General features: G+C 38.1%; 1 protein-coding gene across 3 annotated transcripts in view; it reads right to left on the minus strand.

Moving 5' to 3' along the window:
* Positions 1-13227, minus strand: part of CACNA2D3 (calcium voltage-gated channel auxiliary subunit alpha2delta 3) — a 396474-nt gene that overhangs the window by 127362 nt on the left and 255885 nt on the right. For all 3 annotated transcript variants that reach the window (XR_004419272.2, XM_033071436.2, XM_033071435.2), the window contains exon 13: positions 10648-10781. Coding sequence is in view for 2 of the 3 variants with exons in the window: in XM_033071436.2 (XP_032927327.1) it covers positions 10648-10781 (134 nt within the window). In the remaining variant the exon portion in view is untranslated. The remainder of the gene's footprint in view (positions 1-10647; positions 10782-13227) is intronic.

Genomic DNA, 13227 nt, shown 5'->3' on the forward strand with positions numbered 1-13227 from the left:
GCTTTCCTACATTATCATTTACCCTAAAAAAAACTGTTATGTGAAAAGTAAAGACAAAAACATGCTGGAAAAAGGTAATATATCAGACAAAATACCTATAATTTCCTAATAATTAACTCAATTTCACTCACAGTAGAGGCAGTAAAATAAAAGATGGGCAGTTATCAGTTGTTGAAGTCTTTAAGTAATTTCCACTCAGGAAAGATCTGTCCTCCTAAATAATTGATTCACCACAGCACCTAGGGATGTAGAAACAAATTCTTTCTCCAGTTAGTGACTTGTTACCTTTTGATCTTATTTCTGTGTCACAGCAAAACCAGAAAATTCCCTGTGGAACAAGGTAGAAATGCAAAGCATTTTCTGTCCTTTTAGTCCAAGGCACTGTAAGTCACTGGCAGATCCCAGCTGGAAATGGGATACAAGCTGCTCTGTCTCCAGTGTGCAGGTGTCTGCAAATGGGACCAATACCCTTTTGGCAGGGATACTCCTGTTCATCAAATTCAACAGCAGGGCAATTTTTTGTAATGTGTACAAAGTTAGTGGTGGGAGAACATCCAGCAGGTGAAACCTACTGACATTTGTAATTCCGTGGATTCTTACTCAAATACATCCAATCTTATTCAAATACATCCAATCAGAAGCCAGTTTCAATTATTCATCAGCAGCTCTGGCTAACCAGGGAGGACCCAGTTGACTGCAAGTTCCAAAACATGACACCTCTCTAGAACAAGGGGCAGTGAGGGAAAGCCTTTGACACTGTTTGCCACAGCACACTCCTGGAGAAGGGGGCTGCTGTGGGGTGACATGTGCTCTGTTTGCTGGGTACAAAACTGGCTGGGCCCAGGGACTGGTGGGGAATGGAGTTACACCCAGCTGGCAGCTGGTCACCAGTGCTGTTCCCCTGGCATCAGTACTAGGGCCAGTCTTGTTTAATGTCTTTATCAGTGCTCTGGGTGAGGGGATGGAGGGCACCCTCAGTAAATTTGCAGATGACTCCAAGTTAGATGGGAGTGTTGATCTGCTGGAGAGTGAGAGGGCTGTGCAGAGGGATCTGGACAGGCTGGGTCAGTGAGCTGAGACCAGTGGTGTGAGGTCCAACAAGGTAAAGGTGGATCCTGCCTTTGGGCCACAGCCCCCTGCATCTCCAGGCTGGGGGCAGAGTGGCTGGAAAGCTGCCCATTGGAAAAGGATCTGGGGATGTTGGTTGACAGCAGCTGAACATGAGCCAGCGTGTGCCCAGGTGGCCAAGAAGGCCAGTGGCATCCTGGCTGTGTCAGCAGCAGTGTGGCCAGCAGGACCAGGGCAGTGATTGTCCCTGTGTCCTGGGCACTGCTGAGGCCACAGCTCAAATCCTGGGTTCAGTTTTGGGCCCCTCACTGCACAAAAGACACTGAGGGGCTGCAGTGTGTCCAGAGAAGGGAACAGAGCTGGGGAAGGGCTGGAGCACAGGGCTCCTTGGGAGTGGCTGGGGGTGTTCAGCCTGGAGAAAAGGAGACTCAGGGGAGTCCTCATGGCTCCACAACACCTGAAAGGAGATTGTACCCACACAGGGATCAGTCTCTTCTCCCAGGTGTAACAAGTGACAGGACAAGAGGAAACAGCCTCAAGTTTTACCTGGGAAGGTTTAGATTGGATATTAAGAAAAAAATTCTTCCTAATAGAATTCCATGCAATCAACTTTAGCCAAACACAAGCAAGAGCTCTATGATTACTGAGACCTAGACACAGAAGTGGACACTACTGTTTGAAAGACCAGTAATCAATTACGGCATTGACCTACCCTGTTGTACTACGTCCTTTAATTCTCCACCCTTTCTAAGCAACTGGTGATTCTTACCTCTTACTTTAAATGTAAATCATATGAGGAAGGAATCATTATTTAATACTGTAATCATCCATCATCTACTGCAGTAGGACTTTGGTGACTCATTAAAATTGGCAGGTCACGATAATAGTATCAGCAGCGGTCAGTGGCAAAGTTAGAGCTGGAGTTAGTGATGTGAAGAAGGAGAAAATCCACATTAAAATGACCAGTAGAACCCAAAACCAAGAGCGACCTTAGAAAAACAGTAAAAGACAGTGTGGATAGTCACAGCATTCTGCAGGAAAGGAAGTGGAAAGAGGAGATAATTACTTTGTACAAGAACATGCTGATATGGTTATTGGGAAACAGTTATTTTTTGAAAAAAAATAGTGATCAAGGATGACAATTTCTTCAACTGTAATTTAGTTTCAACATCAGAACATGTAGTAAATGAAGACATGGAAAAAGGTTAGATAGGTGTCAAAGTACTTAAACATGGTAAAACTTACTTGTTCTCATTGGAAATATTATTTAAAAGAAAAAAACTAAATAGTAAAATAATCCTTTATCTATCAAATACTGAAAATATTTCAAAAAGAGATGAGACTTTACTTTGTTTAAAGCAATATTTCTGTAGGAACTAATCTGATTCAAAATTAGAAATTTAATCTCTCTTTCATCCAGTGATAAAAGATGAACAGAGACCAAGGTCAAAGTGAAGTTATCCCATCATATAAAATAATAAAATACTAGAAAAGAGTATCTTTTGGCAATATATAGCTAAAAGCCAAGATAAAACATTCCTGTGATTTCCCTTCAATGGTTTAACCTAATGCTTGTCTTATTTGCACCACACTGGGAGCAGAGCTGCTTAAGACCCAGCTTTGCTGTGGCATTACAGCTGCTTGCTGATGTCGCAGGAAGATAGAAATATGTTCTAGAAAAAAGCCTCCAAGTGCAAAGAACTGTAAAATACATTTAAAGACATCAACTGCACATCTAAAAGTTTGAAGAAGAACAATTTGCATTCTGCATTTCTCATGTAAATGTACCCTATGAAAAAATAATTATAATAGTAATCCAATTCAATGGAAATAAAGTAGTGTAATATTTATAGTCTGTGCCAGAGTTATAATGACTGTGGGGCGAGAAGTGAAGTGTCTCAGCATGTTCCACATGTTTTTAACACTGTTTCTAAAGGCTCTGGAGGCTATTAAATTTAATGAACCCATCTGCTATGAAATAGAGGTCCAAACATAATCAGTTTTCTCAGTGCCATGTAATACAGATGGCATTCCATGTTCCACATCCCCAGCAGGAAATTTTATGTTCCTCTTTAAGTGCAGGACTTTTGGTTTTGGTTTTGATGTTTTAAACATCTTTTTGATATATCACTTATAGCATTTTACAGTGTAAATACCATGTAAAGCAATACACATGAAAAGTGTTAATTCATTAAACTAAGTATTCCTATTTCCTTACAACACTTTTTCTGTGTCTTTGACAACTAGCAATTAGCTCTCTGTAGTAATATTCTTTGCTTAATGCAATCATTGAAAATTGCCCTAATACTGTAAGTTCCAGCATAAGCAGTGGAGAAAAACAAACATGTAATTTATCAAAAGAAGCAGTTTCCTTCAAAAAGCTGAAAGATTCTTGTACATTTTGTACATTCTTGTGTACATACTGTGTGCACAGGTCTCCCTGTGATGAAGCCTTATTTGCATGTGCTCTGTTTCCATGAACTAATCACTCTTATTTTAAATGTCCATACCTCCACTAGGTCATTATGGGCTTTATTTTCCTGTGCATGCCCCAGTTTTGATTTCAGGGGTCTCAATCTGTGTTTTGTTGGACCACACTACACTCACTTGACTGGGTGTGTAAATGGGGGATCTAAGGACAAATATAAATGGCACAACATTGTCTACACTGCTGCTGAGCAGGAGTAAATCAGATGTTCATTTTCTAACTTAAAAGAACAACATCCACTGTTAGTTTAAGCTGCATCTGAAAGACAACTGGAGTGCATGAATTCTATTCAGTTTAGAGGTTCATTCATTGACTATCTCCAGAACTCATTCTATTTTGACAGTTGACACAGATCATACTGAATTTGAAACAGTTCATGTGTTTCATGATAATTCATTTATTCTAGATCCAGCAGTAAAAAAACCAGAACTGCTTCAGAGGAAATGAGAGTGCTTAATTATGGCAACTGAAAATTTTGGGCCACAGAACTCATAAAAGCCTTGGCTCAAATGCTTTCTTTTTTATGAGACTGCCAATGAAGATTTCCACAGACAGTGCACTAATCATCAGCATAAAGGGATATTGCAGCTCCCTATAAATGTGTGCATAACCTGTTTTCACAGGTTTTTAAATGTGTGCACCACTGGCTGTATTAATCAGCTCAAGCACTGTCCCAGACCCACGAGGTCCCAGTGCAGGCACCTCTGACTGTCACTGCTGCAGCTCTGAACTGCAGCTGTGCTCCCATGGAAGCCCCAAGGTGAAATGGGCAGAACTGCTGGACTTTTCCAGGAAAATTGATCCAAACTGAAGTGCTGATACAAAGGCATTTCCTGCGCTGCTTTCTACTTTTCTCCCATATCAGAACCTTCAAAAGGCCACTGAGATCTGTAGGAGACAGAGCAGAGCTTGAAGAACCTTATTTCATGAACAGGCCTACCTGATGGAAAGCCTGATATCCATGCATGGGATTTTTCTTCCCTAACCCAATTCACTCAAATGTCAAAGCAAGAAAAGGAAATTCCCATGGGAACCTCAGAGGCACTTGGAGGTGATGACATTGCCTGATAAAGAGTTGTAAATTCTGAAAAGATTAAGAGATGCTGGCCACAAAGAGAAGGTTAGAGCATGTAATCAAATCCAAAGCGGGATTGGAAAAAAAGCAACACAGATTTCTAGTTCTCAGTGTATTAAAAAAAAATTACTGTGTGTAAATTTTCTTATCTCAGCTGCTCATTTATGACATTTGCTGACATTCAGTTCTGCTGTGACTACCAATATTTACTTGCTTTAGATGTATCTGAACATCCTGAACACACTGATGCATTTTAACACCTACCAGTACTGCAATCTAGAAGTTACTCTTTTAAAATGGAGGCCCAGGGAACCTTTACTGTTCTAGAAATGCTAAATATATCCACTTATTATAATAGCCCAATTAACTCATGCCACCAAAAGCATTTGAAGATATCTCTGGGAATAGAAGCTAGTGGAAATGGGGTACTATTTTATTTTTGTTACTGCGTAAAAGCTCTTCTGTGCATTGAACAGAAAGAAAACTGTGTGAATGGAAAAAGCACTAAACAGCATTTTAATATCTTACCAGAAAGTCCTGGATAGAAAAATATGCCTAGAACGATCTCTTTTAACTCTGTCCACACACATATAAATATATATATATATATATATATATATATATATATGTATGTCCTCTCTGGAACTGTCTCCCAGAATTAAAATTTTCATGTACAAAGCATTTGGATTCTGATGTGACAGTTGAGAGGCATGAGCTTCCTATAATTGCTACTGCATTTCTGCAAAGAATTTGGATCTGAGTAAAAAGTATGCCTACACAGAACTTGATTTTTTAAAGGATGAAGATGAATAAACTGAATTTTTTTACCATATACAAAACAATGGAATTGCAACACCCATCACAAGCATTTTAGAAATAGTTATTAATAATAATAGTTGTTAATAGTTATTAAAGGCTTTACTTCATTGGAACTATCTCAGTTTACTGCCCCATAAGGAGAAATAAGGTTCTTGGTTGCCTTCCTAGGACAGCATCAGTCTCTTGATCAGCAAATACTTTCAATTACCTCCTTCAAAAAAGAAAGGAATGTGGGAAATATATTTATATTTATGAATACACATCTATACAACAGCAACTGTAGAACTGAACTAGAATTGAACTAAAAGCCATAATGGATTGCAAGTCTGTGATAATGTGGGGATAATGCAAATAAGAATCAACACATGGTACCGTAACACAGAAGGAAATTACAAAGACAAAAAGTACTCACCATTCATATTCTGACAAACTGTGACCTGTAACGACTCAGAACACTGCTGTTTTAAATGGGCTCTTAAATTCTGGAGCATCATCTCAAAACACTCAGTGAAACAATAATTTTCTCTTTTTAAGCAAAGAGCTCCTCTGATTGGAAAGTGAGCAGAGACGATGTGGCAATGTTTGCCTGAACCTGCTCCCAGCTGGAGACCAACAGCCTGCAGGTGAACTCAATGGTACATTAGATCCAGAGGATACATTCAGGTACACTTATGAGGAACAATTTCCACTAGAAAGAGTTAGCAAAGGTCCAAGTAGGTCAAATTGGACACCCCAGTAAACAAATTCTGAATCATAAGCTTTTAAACAATGGGAACAAGGGGCCAGACCAGTCTTTTTATTTCCTGCAGGAAAAAAAGTAATGTTCCATCACATTCCAAATGTGACCATAAGAATGAGTTAAAGGCTCCTGTGGTCTACAGATGATTGCCCACAATACCAAGAGATGACCTCTGTGTATTGCTGCACTTGAATATTCTGATGCCCAGCACATATTCCTTTTCCTTCCAAAATATTCACTTTTATTGGCTCTCTATAGATGGATGCTTAAAAAGTCATTGACTGCTTTAAAACTGCTGCCTCCCTGAAATACTATGATAGTTTTAGAATTCTTTTCTGCTTACATTTGAAAGCTATCACTTAGAAATCCTTTTTGTGTTTAAGCATTCATTAGGTTATTTTATTTTCTGAACCATTACGTGCTTGTGGGCCTTAGCAAAATTGAAGGGCTGATATCAGATCCAACTGTGACCTATTTTTGAGCAGGAAAGTTATGCTGAGACTGTTCTGTAGGAGTGATGTCCACACCTCAGTGTCTAGGGCCCACATACCCCATCTGCAACCTCTGGGGGGATTTCCTGCAGCATCTCTGGGCTGTAAGCTGAGCAGGAACAGGCAGCAAGACAATTTCTTCTCCTGCTCAACTCCACAATTAAGAATCTTCTGGCCCCTCACTCTGACAGCCCAAACACCCTTCTCACAGAATTCCATAGATCCAGCAAAGGTCACCCCTTGTGCTGTGTATCAAACTGCTGAGAAGTAAAAATGGAAAAGAGAACAAGTCTAAGGAAAGGTGTGGAATTTGGAACCAGAGGACTCTGAATGAGAAGACAGGAGTTTGGCTGGTCCATATCACATACTTTAATTCCAACATTTTAGCCTGAAGGTATTGGCAGCACTTAAGCTACTGGGCTATTACAGAGCCAACATTCCCAACTATTCTGAAGCTGACTTTCGAATTAGCCCAAGATAATCCTCTAAAAACTGTTTCCCAAGTGAGTACCAAAAGCAAATACAATCAGTACAGTTCCCCACAGACCTATTTTTTTTTCAGAAATCTGTTGTTTCTCCAAGAGCAAGTAACACTTCTTAAAATTGTATCACTCCTATGTCAAAATTCCTGGTTTTAAAAGAAATGAGGATTTACACAGTGATAATCAGCTTTCCAACATGAAATACTGGATTTAAAGGAAATAAACACAATTTCCTGCTGAAGGGTAACTAAAAATGACTATAGAAGCTGACTGATTACCTCTTCAGAACGACAGGAAACACTGGGGAGAGGAAAAAGTCTAGGGACAGAACAAAGGGAAGCAAGGGGTCACCAGAGGGGCCTTGTCTCAGCTGCTTCACATCAACTATCAACCCTGACAGTGCCAAAGGACACAGCCCTGACACACATAAAGTTGTTCCATGTCATGCTTTCTGCATAGGACATCTTGCCAGAGATTTGCACCTCTGTAAAGGTCGCATTTTTGTCTAATAGCATGTGAAGCTCCTCAGGAGTGCCAAAGCCATGTAGAAGAGGCAGCTGTATGAACATTTTGCAGACATCCTCTTACAGGAAAGGTGAACAGACACAGGAATTAGATGCTTTGCTTTAACAGCAAAATTCTTCTGGGAATATTCCTAAATGGCATTAAACATTTAAATGAATTAACTTCTGGCTTTCATAGATGACTTTGTCCTGCACAAATACTGCATGGGAACAGTCAGAGGTGACAGGGGAAGTATTTTGTATCCTAGGATTATTACTGTCCAGCTTCTTTCTGTCTGGATCCTAGAATGTTCCAGCCTAATGCTGCTTGCTCAGAAACAGCACAGCTGGCCAATTATCTCTGCTGTGGGGTGAGAAGGGAAGAATATTCCATGCTGTTAGGGCACAGTGACACTGAGTGCAACCATGTAAATGCAGCCCTGGAATCTAACCCTGCCTGTTCAGACACTGCTGGGTGATAAGAACATTTCAGCTATCTGGAAATGCACTAATATTTTTAACTGGAAGAGGTCCAAGCAGCAGCCACACAAACTGTGAAAATCAACAAGTTATGGGATGGAGAGGATTATTTTAACAGCACTTCCAATGTCAAAGCACTAGAGATGGCCAGGGAATCTGTCTCTGAAAATAGAGCTCAGGCAGCTTTAGCTAAGGCAGAAGCAAGCCAAGTTTGGTAAAAGGTTCCCTTCATTCTTATTGTGCGTGAGTACCCTAATTTATCTTGTGCCTTTGCCTGGTTTTTTTTTGTTTTTTTTTTTTTTTTTTTTTTTTTTTTTTTTTTTTGTTGTTGTTCTTTGTTTGTTGATTTTTGGTTTTGTTGTTGTTGTGGGTTTTGGGTTGGTTTTTATTTTTTTGGGTTTTGTTTTTTTTTTTTTTTGCTGTGGGAAGAATGATGGAGGCGGGAGAGCAAAAAGGTAGTTTGTAACTAAGCAAATCATGGTATTTTACTTTTCAATCTTTTCTTATAGAATCCAACCCATTAGGGTCCTGAATGGAGCTTTCATACACTTAAAATATATGTGTGCATGTATGTACATGAGTGCACGTGTGTGTGTGTGTGTTCACAGTGACATTGAGTCGTTTAGTCAAGGGAGTAGCAAGACAAGAGAAGATAAAGAGGAGAACCTGGAAGTGTTTTGACTGCATCAAAAGATCTTTTGTTGGGATTGAAGCAGTTCCATTGTTCAAGAATGTAACAGCTCCATTGTAGTTGATTTTTCCGGTTTTCTCAAGATTCCCTCTCTACACTCCCTCTAGTGTTCATAAATTCACTCGCATTTACTCACCCCTGCTCTACTCACTTCATATTTCACACAACATTAAGTTGTTAATTTCTCTTAGCTTTCCCATAACCTACAGGAGAATCATTGAAAGTCAGACTAATTTTTATGAGTATTTTTCTCCCTGCAAAGATTGAGGAAATACAGCTTAACAGGCAAAAGCAAGAGTAAAAAAAGTGTCAAATTAATTCTGAGACAGCAATTAGTACTGTGTTGGTAGGTAGAGGGGATGACTTGGAATTGAGAAAGGAGGAAGATTTTGTTTGCAATACTTTTAATGAATGATTCACAGCAAAGGAAGAGAGTTGCACCAGGACACCACTTACCTGAGTCTTCCTGCTACTCTAGCAAATACACCAACTCCCTTCAACATCCACACACTGATTACTTCAAGGGTTTAAAAAAAAGTGAATGAGAACAAGATTCTCCTGGTCATCTCCCCATTTCGTGGGATGCCCTGAAGGCACACTAACAACACATATTTTCTGTTCATCTCATCTTATGGTTCAATAAAAGAAAGAACAAAGGGGAGACTGGATTAATATGTTATTTTTTTAAAAGAAACAGAGATAAGTTAATTCCCTCTAAAGCAATTAACTTTTTTGTTTCTCCTTTATAACTGCAGTTCATGTATTTATCTTACATTACCCATGGCCACAAATGAAGATTAGACAAGGCCTAAACAATTTTGAAAATGAAATAAAAGCTCTATTCCGAGGGTGGTTTTGTATAGATTTAAGATTGAACCATCTAAAAGCAACACAGACTCAAAAAAACCAAAACCCACCAAATATCAGAGTGAAGCTGGTGAGATTCTCCCACCCTACCCATCAAGTAAAGATTTAAAACAGAAAATAAAAAAAATCTGTGTCATGAGTAATTTGTGGTCTTCTACCCATTATATTGAATACTTTGCATCTCCTGTACTTAATAGCAGACATTTGTACAAACTCTTGTTCTATGGATAGTACCCTAACCAAGATATTTTAATTGGAACAAGGGAAATATAATAAGAAAAAGAAAATAGGTAAAACTCTGCTTCAGACTAATCCATGAAAATTAACAACCATTACCTTCAAATCTGATTATTTACCACATATGCTACAGAATTATCACAAGGGCTCAGTCACTACATAATAGAAAATTGTGCTTTAAGTCTAATATTTCACAGGGATGTCAAGTTAAAATGGGATGTTTACGACAAATATTTTAACATATCATTCAATACACTTTAAAAGACAAAATCTTCTCAATATTCTTCCCCAAGATACCACAGTTGACCCCTGGATGTTGACTCGCATTTCTACATTAAAAATATTGATTCTTGTCAGTCTGTGTGTTTATATGCACACATTCATTTGCATGTTTTAAAACATATAGAAAAAAATTACTCAATATAATCTATTATCCGTTCAATGCCCATTTTTTGGTTAATAAAAGATATGTAGGTTTAGCTGTCATAAACTTCAAAATTATTCTGTAACTCATATTTGTTTCAGTATTTTCAATGTATAAATATCAGCTAAAGCTCAGTAATATTGAATTATTTGAATTATATTGAATTATAGCACAAAGACATCAAGTCCCAATTCTTACACTGAGTTAGCACATTCCAGCAAGAAGAAGCAGATTCACAATGAGTGTTTCTACCACAGTGTTTTGCTTTTTCATGCAGACTTACAGTGCTGTCAATGTATGCCTCAGTCCACACCACGTCGTGCTCCTGGTCAATCACCTTGGGGCGGCTGAGGACGTGGAGATATTCCATAACATTCTCCTGCACATCAGCCAAGGTAGAGATCTGCGTGAAAAACCCTGTGAGAACACAACTCCAGGTTATAAACCAGAGAGAGCAGATAAAGGAAGTTTTCAATAAGTATGATATGGATTATGTCTGTCATGTTTTTTGCTTATTTCCAAAGAAAAAATACCAAAGAGGAATGTTTCATCAGAAGAAGTCTCAAACAGTAATAACTGGTGAAAACAGATGTCTGTGAAACCCTTGGGCAGCCCTCAAGGACAGTGTTTCCAGCCCTGCTATGAGCCACTGCATTGTCTGTACTAAACTTTAATTTCAAGACCAGTTTTTTTTTTTTGTTTAATCGTTTGAGCTTTTTATTTTAATGCTGTCTGATTTAAAATTTAGAACTGGTATTATCTTTGTCCAACTGTATCTCACCCACTTTGTCCATTTTCAAGAAACATGATGGAGTAGAACTACAGTAACAGAACGGTCATTTCATGTGCTCTGGAACACTCATCCCCAAACAACGGGACTGACATTTAAAAGCAATATGGAATTTACAAATATGGCAGGGCACAGAAAATGCAGACTACAGCTGGAATTGTTTGGTTAGGTGATCACAGCCTTGTTAATCCTTTAAAGCATCTCTTCCAACCTGGCAGCACTGAGAACAGCAGAGGCCTCAGCTATTTGAGCTGTCACCACCCCCTTTTCAGTGCTTGCATGTCAAGTATCTTTATATATCACAAACTTGGCATCTGGACCCACATCATGCAAGAGTGATGAAGGACTGACAAATTTCAAGGCTAATATTTCATCAGGCCTTATTTAAATGCATCACTTGCCTTCATTTACTTCCCATTAATGAGAAAAGACCAACATGAAAGGGGCCTCAGTACAATTTTAATCATGTGGCAAGATCACAACTTCTGTGGAGCTGCAATATTAACTTTATTAAGCTTCAGAAGAAAACATGGCAGCTGCAAAGAACTTTTGAGCTGTGTTTTCATAGCTGGGGCCAGTTTTGGCAGGACAGTAAAGATGGTCTGAATCTAGAACTTTCCAAATCAATACACCAGCCCCTAATTCAAACTTTACAAAATTGATGTTTCTGCATGAATTTTATCACAGTGAAAGAACAGATTTTATGGCAGAGATCTATAAAATGAAACAAGTCATAGTAGTAGCCTAATGGATATTTTCAACTAGATAATAAAAAGGAGAAGTGCTGCATTGTTTGTGGTTTTTTAAACTAATTTGATTATAGTATGATCTCAAATATTCCTAGTATGGCATTCTTTCTCATAGTATAGTATTCATACTGTTAAAAAATTTAATAGTCTGCTTAAGGAATATTTTTATTTGATATTTTATTTTATTTATTAAGTCCAGTATTGTATGAGGGTGTTAAATAACTACTACACATTAATATTAAGGTTTATCTCTTACTTCTCAACAGGGCTATTATTTGTCTTCAGTTCTAGGAACTTTTTCAGCCACAGAGTAAAATGACTGAATAAACTAAAAAATGAAATAAGTTTAATTAGAAAGCCTTTATTGAGAAAGCAGAATCCTATGTTTATGGTTTAAAAAATCCCAACATATAGTGTACTTTCTTGAATCAGTGGAAGACACAACAGAAAAAGCAATGTATACATCACTCTTTCTGAAATGCTGCCTGCTCTAATTTTGGGACCTCTAAGAATGGGTTTTTCTGTCTTGTGAGTAATGTGCATTGGTCCTTTAAATTTGGTGAAAATGTCAATACATAGTCAAAATATGTTTATTGGCCAGAAATTCACATAGAGAACCTCATAAACACATGTACATTTACACACTGTGGTTTATAAGTCTTAATCAGGGATCCCAAACACTTCACAACCATGTGGATCCCTCATTTTACAGGTGGGACCTACATTTTCCCCAAGCAGCTCAGAGAGATTGAATTTTGATTTGCCTCTTTTCAGAATCACATTTGAAGCAGAGATCTGTTGGCACTGAGAAGTATCCAGTAAACAACATAATCACACCTGCACTCTGATATTTAATATACATGAGCATATTGTGCAAAATATGTAATTTATACATATATATAAAGTGATATTATAATGTCTGAGATTAAGTACTTGAAAAAGTTTGTATTGTATCTAAGGTGATAGAAAAGACTTTTTAAATCAAGTACCATTTTGTTACCCACACACTTTAGAATCACAATCAATTAACTCTTATTATCATGCTTCACTAAAATCAAAACCTTAAAGACTCATTTAAGAAGCTCCTGGATGCCTATGCCTGGAAAATTCTTTAATCACAGCCTATAAATTACCTCTGAGATAAAGAATGCATTGCTCTAAAACGAGCATCCTTTCTGATTGTCTCAGGAAATGTATTCATGTCACAATTTCAAGCAAAAAAATTTAGCTAGATGACTCAAAAAAAAAAAAAAAAAAACAGAAAACAGAACCCAATCTGAAATACTTCAGCATTGTGCTGTACAAGTTACAAGACACTGGCACT

Source organism: Catharus ustulatus, chromosome 13 (assembly GCF_009819885.2).
Source record: "Catharus ustulatus isolate bCatUst1 chromosome 13, bCatUst1.pri.v2, whole genome shotgun sequence".
NCBI lineage: Eukaryota > Metazoa > Chordata > Aves > Passeriformes > Turdidae > Catharus > Catharus ustulatus.